General features: G+C 33.0%; 3 protein-coding genes across 6 annotated transcripts; 1 reads left to right on the top strand and 2 right to left on the bottom strand.

The window, feature by feature from the left end:
• Positions 1 to 9,928: 9,928 nt before the first annotated feature.
• Positions 9,929 to 10,234, bottom strand: LOC126671090 (uncharacterized). Its single transcript, XM_050364802.1, has one exon. It carries the CDS (start codon positions 10,232 to 10,234, stop codon positions 9,929 to 9,931), a length of 306 nt encoding a protein of 101 aa, XP_050220759.1.
• Positions 9,947 to 11,186, bottom strand: LOC126673687 (uncharacterized). Its single transcript, XM_050367958.2, has 2 exons — positions 10,455 to 11,186; positions 9,947 to 10,360 (listed from the first exon to the last, which is right to left on the bottom strand). The coding sequence occupies exons 1-2, from the start codon at positions 10,743 to 10,745 to the stop codon at positions 10,262 to 10,264; spliced, it is 390 nt and encodes a 129-aa protein (XP_050223915.1). The 5' UTR covers positions 10,746 to 11,186; the 3' UTR covers positions 9,947 to 10,261.
• A 4,116-nt stretch (positions 11,187 to 15,302) lies between these two features.
• LOC126665355 (uncharacterized) lies at positions 15,303 to 22,298 on the top strand. 4 transcript variants are annotated; one of them, XM_050358130.2, is made up of 10 exons: positions 15,303 to 15,458; positions 15,736 to 15,888; positions 16,535 to 16,664; positions 16,754 to 16,851; positions 17,266 to 17,998; positions 18,110 to 18,405; positions 19,807 to 19,844; positions 19,927 to 20,109; positions 21,008 to 21,085; positions 21,584 to 22,298. In XM_050358130.2, exons 2-9 carry the CDS (start codon positions 15,736 to 15,738, stop codon positions 21,021 to 21,023), a joined length of 1,647 nt encoding a protein of 548 aa, XP_050214087.1. In that variant the 5' UTR covers positions 15,303 to 15,458; the 3' UTR covers positions 21,024 to 21,085; positions 21,584 to 22,298. The 4 variants fall into 4 exon arrangements, with proteins under 4 accessions (XP_050214087.1, XP_050214085.1, XP_050214088.1 ...); XM_050358128.2 differs by having other exon boundaries at positions 19,927 to 20,131; XM_050358129.2 differs by having other exon boundaries at positions 15,305 to 15,458; positions 15,698 to 15,888; positions 19,927 to 20,131.
• The last annotated feature ends 898 nt before the right edge of the window (positions 22,299 to 23,196 follow it).

Genomic DNA, 23,196 nt, shown 5'->3' with positions numbered 1-23,196 from the left:
ATACGGTCATAACAGAAATGACATGATGTGCCAGTGTGCCCCCCATCTATCTGATCTATCATTAAGATTGATCCCAGAAATAAACATTTACAACGTGAACGTTTTTTCAATCAGGTTATTATGTTAAACAGAATTAAACCTGTTCTGATACTTGCGTGTCATATGACATGATTTTTTTGCCACAGTTATATCTCACAAACTGTCCAGTGTCATTTCTATAGATGGTTCTTGGTTCATAAAATTTTGATTTAAGTTTAATTTAATATTAAATTTTCAAATAGTACCGTGTTTAAACCAACGAGAACGTCATATTCAAAATTAGGTTTCGCAGTTTCTTCGTCCAAAATAAAGTCTTGATAAAAAATTCAATAAACGATCTTTTAAATCATGATAAAAATTAGAAACAAATTTCTTCCACAAAACACCAAAAATAATCGATAAACATAATAAAAAATAGCAGAATAAATTTGCAAATTTGCAGCATGTAAAAGTCAATACAAATATAGCAAATTTAATCCTTTACCAAGGATTTTCAAAACAATAAAAGGAACAATAAAAACATCAACTAAAAATGAAAAATTAATTGGTTGTTTATGAGGTTACCGCAATAGTGGAAATAATCGCAAAACCAGAATATCCATCAATATCCAACACAAAACGCAACGTTTTAAAATTGTTGGAACTGTTCAAAAAAATAATAAAAAATATTAGATAATTTGTTCAAACGGTTTATGAAAAAATTGGAACGAATTACCCAATGAATAATCTGGCTGAGTCGCGGACTAGGTCGTTCTCTTTAAAACGTTTCGTGGCTCTGCCTAGAGGTGCAAGACAATCTATCAACCACGCCGTCCTCAGGATAAAACAACCACTCAGATATTAATACAATGAACACTGCACTATGTACCACCATTTGAGATACACCCTCAATATTACTCAAGAAATTGTAAAAAATAATCAGCATAAACTGTTCAATTTTTAAGCAAAAGCTATTCGTATTTTATTAAATTAGAGAGAGCTCTAGTTTTCGGTGTATTTTTCAAATGAAAACAAAGGCTACATTTATAGGAAGAGAAGAAGGGACAAACGTTTAATTAGCAATAAATATAAAATTCATTTGCTTAGAAAATATGGTCATAATCACATAAGTTACAATAATTACAAACTTAAAAAGTCACAAAATACAAAAGGACTAAATAACCAAAAATTAAAATTAAAATAATAATAATAGAGTTCGAACCGAGCCAAATCGAATCTAACTAATATGGAATTTCCATTCTAACACACACTAACAAGTGGTGTTTTCTTCCACACACACAAGACACTTTTCAAATCTTTTTAATTTTTTTTTAAAATTCAACCAAATCTCAACACTCTTAATCTGTAGGTCGGTTTTGTAAAATTGGTAATACAAAATTAAAGCAAAAGTTAAAATTTAAACATCTTCTTTTAAACTATTTTCACTAGATTAAAATTCAATTTTAATTATATTTCGTGCTCGGCCTAATATGCACATACATGTACAAACATTAAATGGCCGTGCATAGAACATAGTTTTTTTTTTGACAAAGCATAGAACATAGTAAAAATCTAAAAAACACAATCTAATAATATAAAATAGAGTTGACTGAGCTAAAAAGATGCTCATAGAACTATTAGTGTAAGAAATGTTAAGTAGAGACATAAATCCATACATACAGGACAATGTCTCCATTTCCTTACAACTTTGTCCACTTCAACACTCTCCCCACTTGTTGCATAGCTGGCCGGCCTCTCTTTTTCCCGATTGCACTACAACTCTGCTCTGGCCTTCAATCATACAAACCACATCGGAAAAAAGAAAAATATTACTAGCCATGCTTTTAGTTTACAGTCTTCGAATTTTATTTAATACAGTAGATTTTTTGTATTTAATTTTACCTTGGTCTTTATATAATTATCTTTTCGATTTATTAAGTCTATCAAAAGACATAATTTTCCGTGTGTGTTTCGGTTATCATTAGCGGGAATCTATGAAGCACCGATACGGGTACGGGTACGGGTACGGACACTGGTACGGGTACGGGGAACGGCATTTAAAAAAAAAATAGGACACGGGTACGGCGGGGACACGGCAATTTTTTTTGTTTTTTTAAAATATATATTTAGTCATATATAAGCTTTCAAGATGCAAAAACAATGAATCTTATGTTATAAGATGCATAATTAATATGTAAGTTAGTTAAATTATTAAAAGGAGGTTACTGCTGCTTTCTTTTTTTACATCAGGGGCTGTTTTTCTTCTTTGAAAGCAGGTTACTGCTTCTGTTTAGATATAGGGGCTGTTGTATTTAAAAAAAAAAATTAAAAATAGGGTTTAGTTTCACTTACTATCTAATTGTATTTGGGTTTGGGCCCATTTAGTTAAATTTCTTATTAAAAAACCCATACTAAAAAAAAACTTAAAATTAACTAAATGCCACTAGAAGTGTCCCCCCGAAGTGTCCCCGAAGTGTCCCCAAAGTGTCCCCGGCGTGTCCCCCTCTTTGACCAGTCAAAGGTACGGGGACACGCCACGTGGCGTGTCGGGTACGTATCCCCGCCGTGTCCCCGGCGTGTCCCCGTGTCCCCAAAGTGTCCCCCTAAATACGACACTCCGGGGAAGTGTCGGTGCTTCATAGGCGGGAATCTATGAAGGACGTTTCAAGCAAAAATGGTACAAGGTATTTAAAACAAAAATAGTATAATATAAAGGCTCCTATATGAATTTCTAGAGGTGGCAAATAGATGCCCAACCCAAGCACCCAACCCAACCCGCCCAAAGAAATACAGCCCATTTGCACCCAAAAAAAGTTTGGGTAATTTTTGACCCAACCCATTTTAGCCCAAAATTTTTTGGGCTAAAATGGGTTTATAAGAATGACCCAATGGGTGAAATTAAGTCCAAACAAATTTCAATATAAAGAGTATTTGAGTTTTTAAAATAATATTTATAAGTTGTATAATTTATTTTTCAAAAAAAAATTCCGGAAATTTTTTTTTTCCAGAAATTTTTTTTTTCCGGAAATTTATTATTTTTCCGGAAATTTATTAGTTTTTCCGGAAATTTATTATTTTTCCGGAAATTTTTTTTTTTCAGAAATTTTTTTTTTCCAGAAATTTATTGTTTTTCCAGAAATTTATTTTTTTCGGAAAATTTATTTTTTTCCAGAAAATTATTTTTTTCAGAAATTTTTTTCCCCCGGAAAATTAATTTTTCCCAGAAAATTATTTTTTCCCAGAAAATTATTTTTTCGGGAAAATTATTTTTTTCCCGGAAAATATTTGTTTCTGAAAAATAATATTTTGAAAAATAATTTCTTTGAAAAAAAATTAATTTCGTTTTTTTTATTTTGAACTTTTTATCTCAAATATAGATTTCAAGTATCTCACTTTCTATTTTGGGTTTTCATGACCCAACCCAACCCAAAACTGCCCAAAAATATTGTGACCCAAAATTACCCAACCCAAAAATGCCCAAACCCAAAAATGCCCAAACCCAAAGAAACCCACCCAAACCCGCCCAAAAACACCCATTTGCCACCTCTATGAATTTCATTTATAATTTTTATATACGTAAATTTTTGTACTATAGTATTTAACTGCGAGTGAACATGCCCAAAGAATTTCATCCATTAAAAGACTAAATAAGTTGAAAAATGGATGTTCATGAATTAAGTAAGGCGAAATTGAATATAAAAATAAAAAAAAAATACATAGACGCCCAGTTGGGTCGAGCCAATACTTTTTCATTGTCTACAAAAATAAGGATTTACATATTTTAAAATTGACAAATATATATATATGGAAAAACGATTTGGATTTAAAGCATCCAATGATTATTTTTAAAAAATACATACAAATGACGAATTGTTGGCCTACTTGAAGAAATCCAAAAACTCAAATCCATACTTTACGATAAAAATTTAAAGGTTGAACCGTAAATATCGCAAATAACTAATAAACTTTAAAAGAATTGTGAATAATAATTCAAAAGTTATACTAATTAATTCAGAGACTCAGAAGTGTATATTAGAAATTGAATTACTTAGAGTACTAAAATTAAAATTTTAAAGCTCAATTAGACTCATTTGAAACTTTTAGAGATCAATCTGGCACTTTATTTGTAATTTCATCTCAACTCTTAAATATAATTAATCATGGATAGTTAGATATAAATAAATAAAATAATGTAACCTTGATGGTCTCAACAACACATTTTTTACTAATACTTTTGCCTAGTGCCTTAAACACAAATGCCAAAAGTCTAATTTTACTATCATATAGACTCTTCATAATCGGTTTCAATAGGAGGGAGAGCAATCGTAGCTAATAATATTTTTTCATAAAACTCTTACCCTTGCAAGTATAAAACGATTCCATTCCATTCGAAGAAAGATAATACTTTTATGATGCTTTTGATATACAAAATTATTTTTCATCATTATCTATCTGATGGTTCATGTTAAGAAAGTGTCACGATCCAAATTCAAGGATCGTGACCGGCGCTAGGAAATAGGAGTGTTGACTCCGAAACCCGTAACAAGTCTAAACATGCATAATACAATCCATACATTTATCAATATCACTACAATAAATCAGGTGTTTAGCGACAGACTTTTCCGTCACTAAGCACTTATATTCCGTCGCTAATGTGAATTAGCGACGGATTAGCAACGGACAATATACGTCGCTAATGATTCGGTCGCAATGCTAAATGGCAAAAGAAAACGTGTACGTCAATGATTTAGCAATGGAATATTCTGTCTCTAAAGAGTCTGTCGGTTAAGAGTCAGTATGTGAGACGGATTTAGAGACATTGGCGACAGATTATTTATTTTAGCGACAGAATAGTCCGTTGCTAGTTTGGCTGTTTAACGATGGACTTAGACCAATTTGAGACAAAATTGGCCTATTTAGAGACATAAAATCTGTCACAAAAAAGACCAATGCCGTCGCAAAAATCATTCAGTTTTGGCAGAAATTTTGCCGTTTTTCGTTGTTTTTTCCGTTATCCCTATCGATTAAAACCTGATAAATTCAGTATTTGTAAATCATTTAACAAAAGTATTTAAAGAAAATGAAATCCAATATATATATATATATAATATCGAAGTTTACATAAAAAGTCAATGTATAAAGTGATAAAAAACATAAACTATTCGCAAATAAAACATGAAACACATTATAAACCCGTAGCGTCATCATCGGGGGTGGGTGGTGGGGAGGGGGGCTGTGGCCGATACCCAGGAAGAAGGTTCGGCATCATCCTCACAAGTTTGGCATCATCCTCGCAAGCGGGTTCATGGACCTCCATGAGATACGTGTGCTTGACTTATCAATTACCGGTTTATTTACTAGACATATTTAGTTTTCTCATCTCAACATTCATGCAGTTCACAATATAATTTTCTAGAATTAAACATGCATGAAAGCGTTAAAGGACCCATATAAGACGTGCATATGACTCGATTATACTATTTGAGGCAAGTAGAACTTACTCCTAAGCATACATCTAAACTTGGTGGTTTTCAATCAAATATTCAAGTAATGGCTGGTCTAGATCGTTTGACATTCATAAAGCCTAAAACTGGATTTCTAGGTGTGATTGATTTTATTAAGTCATCTTAAATAGCCTATACAACATATAGTTGCTTTTTCGTGGCAACCCTAATATGTCTAGGTATTTTGCTGGATTTGATTGTTTTGATTGCTAAGTTTAACATGGTTAGTACATTAGCCTGTTTATATTTAGATTTGGCATGTTTTTGGAAAGCGATTTAAACAATATCAGCGTACCTATGTGCATTTGATAAACATACAGGGTTAGGAATACTTTTTAACCTCATCGACCAGAGTGCTTGGCATCGATGTGTTTTGACCGTCGGTATGGTCGGAACCAGGTTCCGGAAAAAACACAAAAGTTCTTTGTCTCGTCGATACCGTTCCAATGGATTGAACTGCGGTTGATTCCTAATTCAAACGAATCCGGAATCCCTTCTAGAAGTTGCTAGTTTATTCGATCGTGGGCTTCAAGGCCTTGTTTGCTTAGCGGGTTACAGGTTTGGGATTTTAGGCCCGAATTAGATAGGGATATTCCATTTAAAACACAAAATATGGATCTACAACTAAAATAGTACACATGGCGTTAAACGAGCCCAATTGCGACCTCAAACGAGCTCGAAAATACAAAAACAAGGTCGGATCGGGTTAAGAAGGATCTGAATTGTTTCTGGGGAAGGGGGGAAGCAAGAACTCGACGCCACTGTGAGTGGCGACGGCGGCGCCAATGCTAGTGGAGATAGCAGTTCGTCTTTTTCACTCGGTTTTCATGCAAAACACTCAAAAAAGTGCATCAAAAGGAAAGAAAAACATGCCAAAACATTCTGGAATTGAATTATAATGATCAAACATGCATTAACCATTCTAAATCATGTTTTTCTAAGGCAGTTTTGAGGGTAAGACAACAAAAACGTCAAGAACGCACAAAAAGACAATTTATCTCTAACATGCTTCCTAAACACCATAGTTAAATCAATTTCGAATTTATGGCATAAAACATCAATAAAGTAGTACTAAATATGACCCTAATAAGTTTTTATGGAAATTATAGTAATAATAGCAAAATCAGAAGTTATGATAAAAATTGGTAAAATAGACTAAACATGCATTTTAAACACAATTATTCAACTATTATGAACAATATGGCATGAAAAGTTATAAAGACTATAATTGGATTTTTAGAAGTACCGTTTTGAGTCCTTAACTCGTTTTCTGGTAATCTGGTTGTGGTATCCAACTTCAAATCAGTGCGTAAAAACTCGTTGTTGAATAATTAAAGCGTCCAAACATGTTTTTCCTGAACCGGAATCAACCACTTTTGTGCGCATGTGAAGTATAATTTGGACAACATTAATAATTTCTAAGGTTTGTATTCTTTTTCTAGTGTTTAATTACTGTGTGGTGCCACCCCCAGCTAAGTTGTGTTAATGGTGTATTTATAGTGGTAAGGGAGACCTAGGGTTTACTAGAGTTTGTCTTGTTTAGGTTTCTGAAAGAGTGTTAAGTGATAAGTGAAAGTGTGTGAATTGATAAGTCTTTCAGTATTAGGATTAGTTAAAACTTCTATTTAATTAAATTAAATTCGTATTATTTCTTTAAGGTTAAATAAAGTGTGTCTAAAAACTATTTTTGTTGCCCGGAAGTATTAAAAAAGCTTTTCGGACCCTATGTGTTTGGGTATGGCCAATTTTAGTCTGTCAAACTTGAACATTGGATCATAAACTTTTAAAATATTGTAATTAGTATAGTTTCTAGACTTAGACTACAATTTAATTAGATTTTATAGGCTATTTATGCCTCATTATATTTTAATCTCTCAAGTTCACAGCTATGCACTGATCGCGCCTGTTTGAATTCAAACAATCAGATCGATAGCTCGTCATCCGGACGAATTTCTCTAAAAATTATCATTGGACACTTCAGTCTCTTATCACTTTCTACCTTTCTGGAATATAAGTGTCTACAAACAACAACTTTTTAAATTTATATTTTTAAAAACATTAATTTATTCATATTATATTTAATTTTAGAGTTTGAATTTTCTACCTCAAATGGTACCTTACAGTAAAAATAATCTTATAAGCACATCCAAAATTAAACATTTTTTTTATATTTTTGGGGATAAATAAATTTATTTTTTATGAAAATTTATATACTTATATAATTGAGAGAACCAACAGAAACCTCTCATTGATTCTCATCCTATAGAATTTTCTCCTTAATTCTCATCAAATAAATCATTCTCACCAGTTTCTACTTTTTTAAATCACTTATTTAAATTATATTTATTTCAATGAATGTTCTAATACATATTAAGTTTTAATTTCTACATATTATAGTGTTATAAAATATTTAACTTCTAATCTCTAAACTTTATAGATTTTAACAAATTATTTATTTATTAAATATTAATTTTAAAAAAATAAAATTAATCTAAAATTTTGACAAGTTCACATATTATAGAAAATATTTATTTCATTTCTATGATTTTAACATAATACTCTATTTTATTTTTATCTAATATAAAAGTTATTATTGAAAGAGTATTAATATTTGAGATTATCAGTATTTTTAAATAATCTATTATTAATATTAAAAGTGATTTTTATTTTATTAGTCTGCATGTTATAAACTTTTTTATATTCTTAATACATTTATTATTCAAATAAATTATTAATTTGATTTTGCGTAAATACGCGGATCTAAAAGTTTCGAACCTCTGCGTGTCCTTCATTAGTAACTCCATGGTTGCTGCACGCCACACCTTTGATCTTCAACCTAAAACGAAAATTAAAACCAGTGCTATGAAGATGATGACAGTAGCCAAAAAAACTCCAAAAACGGCAAAAGGGAAATCAACTGGAGAAGTTTCAGTTTGCCGTTCTTTTATTTCTTTGAATAAGAGACATGTAGATTATTTATCCGGTTTATCAAAGCAAAAAAGAGTTTGCATCAACGAACCTAAGGAATCTGCTCCTAAGGTCTGTTTTTAATGATTATTTTGTTGTTTTACGTTTTCAGCTTCTGCTTTTTAAGTTTTTGTTTGATTTTAATTTTGATGTTCTGTTTGCTTTGATTTTTAATATTTGGCTTCATTAGTTTATGTTTTTTCAGTTTCTGTTTTTTAAGTTTTTGTTTGATTTTTATTTTGATGCTCTGTTTGTTTTGATTTTTAATATTAGGCTTCATTATTTTTGACATTATTTAATTATGAAGTTAACTTTTCTTTTTTTAAAGAAATTTTTATATATTTTGGTTATTTACTATGTTGCTTATGTTTTAGGGTTTAGATTCTTTGTTTTCATGTTTTAATGAACTGTGTTAACCTTTACTGCACATTATTTCATTTTTATGCCTATTTTCTTGTCTATTCTTTCAATAATTTTGTTCAGAATTTTACTTATATTTTTTTCCCTATTTTTTGGTCCTTCTCTATGTTTTTTTGGTTCCTTTTTAGAAATAGGTCTGAATATTGTTTCTATTATCGTACTTCGAATGTGGTTATTTTAAGTTTGTTTGCATTGTATGTTTTTGTTTTGTATTGTAAACAGATTGAATGTTTTTAATTTTAGTTGGGCACTGTTTGTTTCATTTTCTTATTTGATTTTATACTTATTCTACTATATTATTTAATTTTTTTTATTGTTTTATGTATATTTTAAGTATGTATAACAATTATTTATATAAAAAGTGAGATGAGTTTTTTATATCTAATATAAACCATAAGCGAACCATGTGATAAATTTACACAAATTGTATAAAAAATATATACATTTGTCATTTTTTAGTATTAGTTTTATATAAATTGAAATAGAAATTAGATTTCTAAAAGTTAAAGTTCCTTTTAATATTTAAAATTATTTATATAAATAGTGAGTTCAGTTTTTTATACCTAATATGAACTATATCTTAACCATATGTTAACTCTACATAAGTTTATCAAAAATATATAAATTTGTCTCTTACTAGTATTAGTTTTTTGTAAATTGGAATAGAAATTAGCTTTTCAAAAGTTAAAATTCCTTCTAATATTTTAAATTAAATTTATAATGATCATATATGAATTTAATAGTGACCTTATATCAACTTTGATAAAATTGAATCACCAATGCTTTTGTTACTTTATTAAATGCATTCTGGATTCCATTAATATATATATATATATATATATATATATATATATATATATATATATATATATATATATATATATATATATATATATATACACACACACACACACACACACACAAACTGAAATTTATCTTGAATATTTTCTTTAAGTAAAATGTATTTGAATTTCAAAAACAACCCAAAATCAACCTGAAGTTAACTTTAACAAATTGAATTATTTTTTCTTAGGCATATTCCTACATGTCTTCACATTGTGTTCATATAGCCGACATCTACTGCATTTGTTATGATTTATTTTTTCCAAACTAGATCTCATTCTTTTATTCTGAGGCCTTCCTGACTTTGTTCTTCCTTCCGGTGGTGTGACAATCTTTTGTGCTACTTCTCCCGGCACATTTCGCGTACTCTCATCTTCCACCGGATAAACTGTTTCGTCATAAATCTTTAGTATTGTTTCTTTGGTGAAGTAATGGGAACAAAATTTGTAATGATCTTGATTCATGTCTTTGAGTATAGCCATTGCGTGTGGGCAAGGAATTTCATCAATCTAGAATCTCCTACATGTGCATGTTCTTTCTTTTAGATCTACAATGAATTTTGTTGTATGTGCATAAACTGTCTTTACACTGTCATTTGAACTTGAAACCTGCATTTGTTGATAAATATCAGTAACCTGATGTGAACCATATATAAACTATATGTGAATTTTATTCATTTAACATGATAGAATTAAATCATACCACTAATTTCATTGATTGAATGTAATTGTCATTCAAGACATCTTCTGCTCTTTTCGATAGGGCTGTGAAAGTTGATCTAGCCAAATGCCTGTTTGTGTAGCTCCATTCTTGTACCATTTTGCGTAGGTACTCAAGTAATGTGACCGGGAGAGCCTTACCTGCTTTTATTATGTAATTCATTGATTCTACTATGTTTGTTGTCATGACTTTGTGCCGGTTACTATCGCAATGTGATCTTGCCCATTTCTTGTAACCAACAGCTTCTAGATATGGCTTTAAACCTCTACACATACTGCTAATTTATTTCATGTAGGTGTCAAATACATCAGCTGTGTAAGCTTTTGCTGCTTCATAAAATGCTTCCCGAAGTTCTTTTGCCGTCTTTGAATGTTGTGTCGAAGAAAGCTATTTCCTTTCCGGGCGATGCGACTGAAACGCATAATGGATATATCATGCAATCTGTTACATTCTTTTTAAGCTCCAAGTAGAATTTCAAGCTTTCATTGTCTATTATTTTCATCGGGGGATAATTGATTTTCACTTGATATTTGATCTCCAATAAGGTTGACAAATGGTTTATATTGAGTTGCTGTGACAATATTTCCAGAAAGTTCCTATATCCAGAAAATTCCTATAGCTACTGTCATGCTGTACCAGCATTCCCATTGCTTCAAAGTTAACATACTCCATGTTTTGATTCCATCCTCCAATGTAATGAACAAATTTTAGAATATTCTCCATATCTGCGTTTATTAAAGGGAATAACGGTTTATAATAGCTACAATCTATCATTATACTGATTTTTATGCTTCTAATACATAATCTATGTTTATTTGAAATCTGTAGAACCTTAAATCTACTTGAAATTTTAAAAATTATTATAAATCCAAACAAGCTGAATTAGTTAGAGCTAGTCATTAAAAGCTATTTGATTACGAAAATAAACAGTAAACATGAAGAACTGATATCAACTAATTTTGATTTGAAACTGAAATCTAATCAAAGGTCAACAAATCTAAAATTAGCCTAAATCTTGTTGTATAATAGTTCATTGTAATCATTGTAACTGATTTACCTGATTTTGAATGTTTTTCTGATTTCCTTTGATGTTATTGAATCCAATGCTCGTTTAAGGAAGAAAAAGCACACTGTCGGTCTTGAAGCTTCATTAATGGCATAATTTTTTTGGAGATTGAAGATGAGAGAATTTTGTAGTAGTTAGTTTGGAAAGAAATTCATTTCCTGATTTTTTGATCACGCGTATATTGCCATAAGAGCTTATTGTCCTATTTCCTATATTATTTAGTCCACATAGATTATTAATAACTTTCCTTTTTTTGAGAGATTTATGCTAATAAAAGCTGAGAGAAAAGTGCTACATCATAGCACTTTTAGGAGATTTATGAAAAAAATCCAATTTAATAAGTTCAGGATAAACATAATTTTATTATACTGATTCGGACATTTTTAATATTTTGTGCCAAATTTACGGATAAAGAAATTATTGGCTAGCCTCAGGGGACAGAAACACGAAATTCTTTCACTTAAGGGCTTCGAAGAGGAAAGCGAGAAACAGGATTAGGGGATTGAAAAACGAGCTGGGAATTTGGAAAGAAGAACCAAAGGAGATTGCAGAAATTGTGCAACATTATTTTGGCAATATCTTCAAGTCCTCCAATCCAAAAAAGGAAGACATTGAAGTGGTGACTGACAGAGTTCAGGAATCTGTGAGTGCAGAAATGAACGACAGGCTCTGCAAAGAGTTCAGAAGCGAAGAGATAATACGAGCAGTTAAAGACATGTCCCCGACTAAAGCTCCAGGAAAAGACGGGTTTCCAGCACTGTTTTACCAAAAATACTGGCATGTGGTGGGCAGGGATATCAGTAAGGTTTGTCTAAATTTCTTGAACGATGATATGGATTTACATTTTATCAATGAAACTGTTGTGGCCTTAATTCCTAAGGTTAAGGTGGCTGATAGTATGTCTCATTTTAGACCGATTAGCTTATGCAATGTAATTTATAAAATCATCTCTAAGGTGCTAGCTAATAGGTTTAGACTGGTGTTGAGTAATGTGATTGATAGTGCACAGAGTGCCTTTGTCCCGGGCAGGCAAATTGTTGATAACGCCCTTATTGGGTTTGAATGCATCCACCTCATCAAACACTCTGCTAGGAAGTTGAATGGCCCCATAGCCCTTAAACTAGACATGTCTAAGGCCTACGACCGTGTTGAGTGGAGCTTCATTGAAGCCATGATGTTGAAACTAGGATTCAGGGAGAGTTGGGTGAATAAATTGATGAAATGTATCTCCTCTGTCTCCTTCTCCTTCTTAATTAACGGGGAGATAAAAGGGAATGTGATCCCTCAAAGAGGGCTTAGACAAGGGGACCCTTTGTCTCCCTACCTATTCCTCATTTGTGCCCAAGGGCTGTCTAGTATCATTAATTATGCGGTTGATTGTGGGGAGATCCATGGAGTAAATTTTGGGGGAGGGATTCAGATATCTCACCTATTTTTTGCCGACGACAGTCTCATGTTTGCTCAGGCTAATGTTCAGGAAGTTTCCAAGATTAGAGACCTTCTTAATGTGTATGCCAAAGCCTCTGGTCAGGTTATAAACCTCCAGAAATCTGCCTTGTCGTTTGGTAAGGGCACCCCTATACTGATTAAATCAGAATTGCAGAATATTTTGCAGGTCCCTGTTGTTCAGTGCCACGAAAGATACCTTGGGCTCCCATCCACGGTGGGAAGAAGGAAGGGTGACAGTTTTAAGGCAATAAAAGATAGCATCTGGAATAAACTGCAAAGTTGGAAAGGCAGGCTGTTCTCATGTGGTGGGAAAGAAGTTCTGATTAAAGCAGTGGTTCAAGCAATTCCAAATTATTACATGAACTGCTTCAAGTTTCCTAAAGCTCTAATTACGGAAATTGAAAAGCTGTGTAATCGTTTTTGGTGGGGGAGCACACATGGAAACAAAAAGATCCACTGGACCAAATGGGCAACTTTGTGTAAACCGAAGTGCCAAGGGGGATTGGGCTTTCGAGACATGGAATGCTTCAATAAGAGCCTGTTGGCAAAACAAGGATGGAGGGTACTCTCACAGCCTAACAGCCTGCTTGCCAAAATCTACAAGCAGAGGTACTTTAAAGAAGGAACCTTTATGACAGCTACGGTTCCAAGAAGAGCCTCATATACATGGCGGAGCTTAATATGGGCGAGAGAAGTCCTGGAAGTAGGGCTCCGATGGAGAGTGGGAAATGGGGAGAATATCAGAGTTTACTCAGATGCTTGGCTACCGAGAGAAAGAACTTTTAAGATCTTTGAAGCTCCAAGGTTAAACACAAACCTGCTGGTAAGAGACCTCTTTCTCGGCCGAGGTAGATGGAATAAGGACCTGATTATGAATTCCTTTTCGGAGGAAGATGCAGAGTGTATTTTGGCTATCCCCCTCGCTGTCACAAACCAGCCTGACAGGCTCAAATGGCATTACGACAAGTTGGGAATTTACAATGTTAGGAGTGGGTATAATGTGGCTAGAGAGATCAGTGGCAGCCCTTCGCCCTCTGAAGCTTCGGGTGAGCTCAGGTGGTGGAAAGCCCTTTGGAAACTAAAAATCCCAGCAAAGATAAAGCTGCTCATATGGAGGTGTTTCAATAACTGGCTGCCAGTGAAAGCAACTCTAATTCAAAAAGGGATGCAAATTGATAGTGTATGCCCTATCTGTAAAAATGCTAATGAGACACTACTTCACGCGGTGTGGTTCTGTAAAGAGGCTAGAAAGAGTTGGGGGAAGTGGGAGATGATGGGTGTTATAAAGCCCAGGCAGAATTGGCAGATCAAAGATTTCTTATTGCAAGGTTTTCAGAAGTTGCAGACACAAGACCTCACTATCTTCTGTGTTATGATTTGGCTATTGTGGAGTAATAGAAACAGTGCTCTCTTTGGTTCTCATCCTAAACCAGCTGAGCATGTGTTAGACTGGGCTCTAAGCTACACTGAAGAATACCATCAGGAAAATAAAACTGGGACCATGTTGGAAGGGACGAGAAGGAGGCCTCAGATAGCAGCTACGGATGCAAGATGGATTCCACCTCGTCAAGGAAACTTTTGCATAAATGTTGATGGAGGCTTTGACAAGGAAAGAAAGAGATTCAGTTCTGGCGCAGTGATTCGAGACAGTAGAGGTGTGGTCTTAGCTGCTGGGTACAGGAACCATGACTGGAATGCTACGGTGGAGGTGGGGGAAGCCTGTGCAATACGGGATGGCATCATAATGGCAAAGGAAGCAAAACTAATTCCTTTTGAGATCAAATCAGACTCGAAAGTAGTAATAGATGCTTTCACTCATAACGCTGTGCTATATAATGATGTTAGCCTTATTATTGCAGATTGTTTCAATTTGCTTGAGGATGGGGATTGCCTAGGCTTCTTTTATTCAAACAGGAGAACCAATGTGGTAGCACATGAACTAGCTAGAAAAGGCTTAAGAGACTCGTTTGTGAGTTGTGTTTGGAAGGGAAATGTCCCTCCTGATATTCTACCCTATGTAATGGCTGATCATGCAGCTCTCTTGTAATGAATTTCTGTTTTCCTCAAAAAAAAAAAAAAAAAGAAATTATTTGTTCACTAAAAGCTAGTCGCAATCATGTGTTTTCCTTTCCATACAACTCCTTCTCCACTCCCCTATCAGTCAAACATTACTGAACAAAATTCAAAAAAGCCCCTCCCTAATTTTCCACGTGCAAAGTTTTCTCTTCATTACTATAGACCTACTTGCACCAAAATATACCTCTTCCAACCTTATCTTACAAAATTATCCACTAACGTTCTCATTATTAACAAAAATGCCATTTCTATTCAGATTTTGAAATTGCCCAGCCTCATCGAGAGCTCACTCTGTAACTGACTAGGCGACTATTCTGTTTGCAAAGAAAGATTTTCTCGCATTTTCCTTCACTTTCTCGGCAACCAACAGCTTTCCTGGAAAATTTTCCAATCAGGTATGCAACTGCCACCTGTAATTAACTTTAAATCTATTGTTTCTATAGCTTAGAACGAGTAACAAAAAAAACCGAAGTAAGAACTGAGCTCGCTCTATTTTCTTTCAATTTCAGTTTAATGCTCTTTAATTGCGTGCTTTAGGTTCATTGTAATCACCGATAACTAGCTTTAATTTAGAACTATATGCTTGTAGTAATTGTTCATAATCAAGAAATGTGTAATTGTAATGAATTTATAGGAGTATTTTCAGTAATACATTGTTCGTAATTTTGAAAGATGATGGTGTCGAATGATAAAAGTAAGAGAGAAGCGGAAGAGTTTTACGGAAGTCTTTCGAGGAAAGAGCTTCAGAGTATGTGCAAGAAATATGGATTGCCTGCTAGAAAGTCAACTTCTGAAATGTCTAATTCCTTGTTTTCTTACTTTCAGGTAAATATGTGTTATCACGGAGTTTATTTTGTTTGAAAATCGTGTTTGCTTTTGCTGATTATTGTTAGCAGTTATTGATATAATTTGAACCTTATTATTTTGAATTAGGTTTAGGAGTTAGGTATCTTTATTGAAATTGTGATGCTGATGGTTAAACCTCCTATAAATTTGTTTACTATTCCTGATACAGTGCTCAATTATCGATTAACTTTTATATGTATTGAAGTTTTACTTAACAGAGTACCATTTAATGTTCGGAAATACTTAAAAAGAGATTTGTGATAAAAACACAGAATAGAACACTACTTCACGTTACTATTAGAATTTGTTTTTGTAAGAATACTTCCTATGCTGCCTGGTAGATTACCAAGATTATGAGGCTGTTCTTGTATTATTATTTATATGTTTGTGAAATCCTCAGTTTTAATAGACATTCAAATTTTATGTAGTACCTAGAGACCTACTTTAATCTGGAACACAAATGTGGATAAAATTTACAAAGTGCAGCTCTATGAAATTGTACAACATATTATTGCTTAGTGACTTGTGTCCATTTACATATTTCAAAGTTTATGTTTTCTTCTTAAGATGCATTGCCTTTATGCTTGCTAAATCGTACACCCAAAATTGATGGCTTATATTGCAGAAAAAGGATTTGCATTTAGAATCCTTGAGGGAGAATATGAACGGGCTGCAAGGAGATAGATGTTCTCCATCTCCATTAACAACATATCATGCTGAAGCTCCGTTAAAATTGACAAGAAATTTAAACCAAGGTTTGTAATTATACATTTTTTGTGATTGAAAATTTATAAATCTTTATTATTAAACTATGATGAGAACTGATTGAATGCTTTGATCGCAGATAACTTTAGACCGCTATCAAGTCCTAGAGAGGAACTTAACAAAGGAAGCACATGCAACGAATTGGAGAGTTTATCGGGCGGTAGAGCTTATAATAAGGTCTCGTTTACGCATTTGTTTTCTTAATAAAATATTATTTTGCTAGTTCATTGTCGTAAACAATGCTGCGTAAGCTCAAATAATGTGATCTTCCTTTTATTTTGATTGATCTGATATGATTTATAAAACCTTCACGGGTTATCAAAATGCACCATATTAGACGTTCTGGGAATGCATCAGAAACCAAAATGACTGCTTCGTTGAACATGCTGAGTGAAGCTTTTTTAAGGGCAACTTTATAAAGTGTTTCCACATAATTGAAAATTTGGAATATGTCTAAGTTTGGAGTAAACATGGTGTAAAGTTGTGCTTGGATACTCACAATTTGGAAACCTGTTATCTTATGGGATCCTGTGTGCGTTCATAATAACTGTTGCAGATTCCATAGTTATTTTATTTGATATGTTTATACAGGAAGACTTTGGTGGTTCAATTGTTTATTGTGAGGATGCCCTGCGGTCTTTGTTCAATTCTCAAGGTGAAGGGAATGCTGTCTTCCATAAGGAGACTCTCTCAAGCCTTAATGGCAGGGTGGAAGATTCAACCCAGTGTTGCTGTAGAAACATAAACAAAGGCGTCTTTCCTGAAGAGAACATCTCTTCTGCAATAAGAACTTATACTAAAGTTCCCGCCTCTTTTGAGTTCTATGCCAGTTCAGACAAAGGAATTAATCTGTGTGTCGATTTGAGTTCAAGCCCCTCAGACTGGATTAAGAAGTACAATAATCAGATTCCTTTTTGTAATAATGTGGCAAGTGCTAAGTCTCATAGTCTTCATCAAGAGCTTGGGCATATTGGAGAAAGTATCAAACATATAAGAAGCAATCTTTCCGTAAGCGTGGATCGTGGTGAAATCAATGGTGACCATGTACAAGAAGAACCAAGTTGGATTTTCAAAAACAATAATATAGGATTTGATCTTCCAGATGCTGCAAATAAAGCGTCACTGCAGTCACCGGCAAGGCGGTATGCTGTTGCTCGTGCATTAGACTGCTTAGAGAAAGACCAGGGACCTATCTTATCTAAACCTAGTTGTGATGTGCAGAAGCAACTAATTCCTTATGCAGAATCTTGCCGGAAAATTGGGTCCACTTCTAGTTCTGATGTGCACGAGGAAATAATTTTTAATATAGAATCCTGCATTAAAAGTGCGTACATTGCTATTATTGATTCAGATGTTAAAGATATTCCAATAGAAAAAATATGATGTTATTTTGCTGTCACTTTTGTATCTGATGGCTTGGTGGATCTCATTGCAGTTCAAAATCCAAAGCATGATGATGAAGTTTGTGATGATTCAAACACACAGAACTGTGACAACCTTGAGATTGATTGTGTTCTGCCTCCTGAATGCACGGCTAGGTGCTCTACAGAAATGCAGTTGTCAGGAGCTTGGAGATGCTGCAAAGACACTTCATCTTCACCTTGTAAAAATGGTGAATTTTTGGATATGGATGATTCAAAGTATAATATAGGAACTGAACAAGCTGCGGTAGCCACCACAAGTGAGAACGATCACTTCAGAAGCTATTTGCCTACATGCTCCAAAGAACAGGTACAACCTTTTCCACCTTTTTGAAATAAAAATGTTACCTTAGGTGATGTAAGAATTCATGTAATTTACATTTAGCTCAAACTGAACTATCTTAAAACCAAGAATGAAAATTTGGTCTCTCCTTAATGGTTAAACTAATTACATTTTCATTACGGAAGTCACATGGCATGTTTTTCCTGATGTGAGAATCTTGGGTAGTTTTGGATTGTCAGAGACACAAGTATACGTGGACAACATAGTATATTTTTGACTTGTCATATCTGGGACGTTCCTGTTTCCGTAGTATATTGCAATAAATAGTCAGAGCTAGTTTTATAACCACATTCTGCATTCTTATCTATGCTAAACCATGTCCTTTTACTCCCTTACTTCTTTTTCTAGACCAAAAATAAGGTTGGTGATTCATTAAATGGAAGCTTAAAATTTGATAATTATAAATGATAAAAGTGTAATGATATATAATTTAGTACATGCATCATATTCTATTTGCTCTACTCTGCGGATCTGACTAAGAAAAAAATTGAGTTTTCTATGTCTATTATTGAGTTCTCTAATGATTTGTTATGAAGGTTTTATCCGATTGATTGTCAAGTGTTGTTAGGGTACGTTGGTTAATTAGTTAACATGTCAGCAGCCTGGTTCGCTTGATTATAGTACTACTGCTTGAGCCTTACAGTTTTCTTGCTTCAGGTTTCTTCTTATTTTGTTTATACTTGTTGAGAGAATGTAGTAAAGATAGTTTGTTTTTTTCTATTTGGCTATATTGTTTCCTTGTCTTTTACTGACAAGAAAACCTGCTTAGCACATCGTATATACTATGTAGGATGAACTCAAAATTAGTCCTTCATTGAACGTATCATTAGGCAAAAGAAATTCACTGTCTTAAGTGCTTTGTGGTTGGCATAGTCAACTGAACTTGATCAGTTCAAAGTAATTGTGGGTTACTATGTGATATGTTTTTCTCTTCTTCATTCAGTTTAGGGCTAATTATTGTAATATACTCATTTACTATTTTTTTTGTATAAATATGCTCATTTACTTAGTTCTAGTCATTTAAAGCCAAGATAGTCTAGAGTTCTTCTTTAGGTTCGAATTTTCTTTTAAGTCCAAAAACAGTGCAGCCTGAAGGTTATTCATAGTTCATCTCATATGGAATTTCTTTTCTTAAAACAAAAAAGAATCTACGTATAATGATTACCTCAAGCATCATATGATGTGTTTTTGTGGATTTGTTTAGCTAACTAAATTAGTGGAACATTATTAAGACTTTGATCTGTTTTTTATTTCTAGAGGACAATGGAAATGTGTGGTTCTTGTTATCAGTTACTGAAATTTTGATGCTTAGATGAATGAATATATTCTAGTTTTCACCCAATTTTATGATATTTCGACATTTCACAGGAATGGAGCAATACTGCCAGTGGGCGGGAGAGTTCAGTGTAATTTACGCTCTTCATAGAAGCTTTTTCTTGTGTTTGTTTATATCGTGATTTAACATATATGTATATCTGTCTGTTTCAGATGCTCGCAAGTTGACAACTTGGATCAAAAGGCTTGTTTAAAATCTGACAATCTGGAACCAAATGAAGAACTTAAGAAAAAGAGGCCATTTACAGACAGTGAGGGTCAATACAACTGCAGTAAGCATGATACAAAAGATCTAAAAAGCATGAAGCATTCTACTGGAGAAGTTCTTCCCAGAAGGTCCACGCGGCTTGTCTTTAAGGTTCCTTTTTAATAAATCACTTTGGCCATAAAATAATTAGTTATGTGTTGGGAGTGTTCTTGGTTTCTTCCTTGCGCAACAGGAACAAGAGTCTCTTTCTTTTTCATTACTTGACATTATGTCTGGTTACATGACTTAAAATGTGTCTTAATTGTTTTAGCTAGTAAATTTAAGGCAAAATGTCCTTATCTACCCACAACTATGTCTCGTTTGTTAAATATACCATCATTTAATTTTCATCGAGTTTGGTCCATCATCTTTTTGAGTGTTGCCAAATTTATCCGTGCTTAAATTTTAGCTGACTTGGCACGATGTTGTATATGCCAAAAAGAATAATTTTGTACACGTGGAGGGTATAATATTGCGTCATTTTATCACTAATCAGGTTGTGGGTGTATAAGGCAAAAATCGAAAAAATGATGGATCAAACTGGCAAAGTAATAAAATCACGGTATATTCGGCAAACATGCCAGAGTTGTGGGTAGGTAAGAAATTTTTCCTAAATTTAATGGTATCAGTAAAGTGTTTCAATAAGCTGTTATAAGAATCCCTTGGGGGCAATAAAATGTGTGTTTTTCTTGTTTACTTTTTATGGCTGTTCCAAGTTGACTTGTAAATTGTTAATCTAGAGATAAGAATGACAGATCCACTGAGCCTTTCTTCAGTTTCAAATACATTATCAAATCCTTCAAATGTCCGTGAAAATTAAACTCCATAATTTGTTACTTAATTCTCAATTCTTAGGCAGAAGTTTCAAGCTGGGTACCATGAATTACTTTTGTGCTCGTGTTTTTTTCCTATACGGAACATTTTCCATTAGCTTGACGCCAGTTGCTTGTTCCTAATATTCTAATTTTATCAATTTTCTTCTTCCAGTGAGTTGGTGGAGTAACTGCTGGAAACCTTGTAGCAAATGTTTGATTGATGTTTGACCACTTTGGGATTTAATCCAAGGTACAACTATCGTGTTATGATCCTTTGTTCTATCTTTGTATGCAATATTATTGTAGGTTTTCTTCAACTGTTTTTGCATAATGCTGGAAACAATTCCATTATTGTTCCACTGTAAGTCCTGATCTTAATACGGGGAAGTGCTTCATTCATACAGTTCTAAGTCCCAAATAGAAGGGCAAATGACCAATATAGAATGTCATTATTAGTCATTAAAATAGATCTCAACGCGTTCTTTTTCTGCTGCTTTTAGATATTTATAAAGAATAATTTCAAGTTTAATGTAAATTGGTCAAGTATAAAATTCCACTAAATAGCCAAAGGTCTGTCAAATTTTGACTGAGGAATTCTGCAAACAGATATTTAAGAGTTGTGACCTTTTAACTTCATATAAATAAATAAAGAATGCAGTTATAACGTTTATAAATTAGATTGGTTAGTAGAACTTTTGTCGTGTAGGATAAACTTTGGATTTAACTTGTAGCTTTTACTTGTTCTCAGATTTTGCTAGATTAGAGAATGTGTTCCAGATTTTGCTAGCAAATGGTAGCTGGACTAGCTATGATAACGAGGCATTGTTGCCAGTCTAGCGACGGAGCCAAGATTATGACTCGGCAAAATTTGTAAGTTGTTTTTAGGATTTTAATGGGAAAATTAAGAAAATTGACAAATGAACAAGAATAGGGAATCGGTTTAGCTTCCTTACTTTTTATTTTTTTCAATTATTTTGGGCCAAATGACATTGTTATTACGCCTTAAAAAATTGAAAAAAATTAGAGACTGAACAGCAATGTTGTTCATCTCCTAATAACAAAAGAAAAAAAAAGGTTACAGAAACGCTGCAATTGAAGAAAAACAATAAAGGTTCCACTGATGGGATGGGAGCAGTGGTTGCTTTCTTAGGGGGTGATCTGAGCACTAGGATAGGTCTTTGGCCGGCGGAGGGGCGGCCGCACACCCTCACCCCTACCTCTGCCCCTGAGCATGTCATCTTATTATTTGTTTCCTTATGTTTGAGGTTATGTATTCTCTCGAGATAAAAATGCATAGTGAAACTTTTGCAAGAACTTTGTAAAAGCCTTAATAATTTATTTTCCTTCCAAACAGCAGAAAGCTGAGTAATTTAAAGATACAGCAATCAAAGAATAATAGTTACTGATGTTTGTGTGTATTTTTTCTTTAAATACAATAAGAATTGATTTATATTTTTATTGCATAGACTAATTATTAATAATAATCATATTTGTTTTTGATTTGTGAATTCATTCTGTCACTTCCAATTCTTTGAAGCCAAACTTTATTTATTTCCACTTGTGGGGAACAATTTACTACACTTGCTGTTGCATATTTAAGGTGGTGCTCAGTACCATTGACGAAATAGAGGTTGCAATGATACATCTTCATATGTAGATCGTTTATTTCACAATGATAATTAACAGGTAAATATCTTAAAAAACGCAGATAATTAACAAGTAAAATATCTTAAAAAAACACCCACCTTGTTTTCAATTATATCTTGACCTTGTAAAATTGTCAATTTTTTGTAATTAAAAATTTTCAAATCAATAAAGATTTTTTTTCTCTGTGTTTCTGTTATATTGGCCATGTTTGATACGGGAAATAGAATAACTATTTTATATGAATTTTCGTTCCTTACTTTTGTTCAAAATTTAGATAAATAAATAATAATAATAATTTTTTAGGATAAATATACTCCTAGAAATGAATAAACAAAAACAATTATTTTGCAAACAAAAATAAACTTACCCTTAGCATCTACGTACCCATCAACGTTGCCTTGTAATAATTTCTTGCGAAGTTTACAATGATCAAGCATATCAAGTAATAACATTTATCAAAAAAAAAAAAGTAATAACAAATTAACTAATGAACTAAAGTGTTAAGCAACATTTTGCTAAGGATATGTATTCACTTTTTTCCACTAGCGCTCCCCTTTCTAATCCATCAATTAACGAATTACATTAATATACTATTTATATATTTAGAAATTATAAAATTAAAAGCACAAAATTGAAAAGATCAATAAAAAAAATAAATTTTAACCAACTTAACTATTTTTTTTTAATTTTTGTGTTGTCCAAACGATCTATCAA

This window comes from Mercurialis annua, linkage group LG1-X (genome assembly GCF_937616625.2).
Source record: "Mercurialis annua linkage group LG1-X, ddMerAnnu1.2, whole genome shotgun sequence".
Classification (NCBI taxonomy): domain Eukaryota; kingdom Viridiplantae; phylum Streptophyta; class Magnoliopsida; order Malpighiales; family Euphorbiaceae; genus Mercurialis; species Mercurialis annua.
This window is presented reverse-complemented; position numbering and strand designations above follow the sequence as displayed.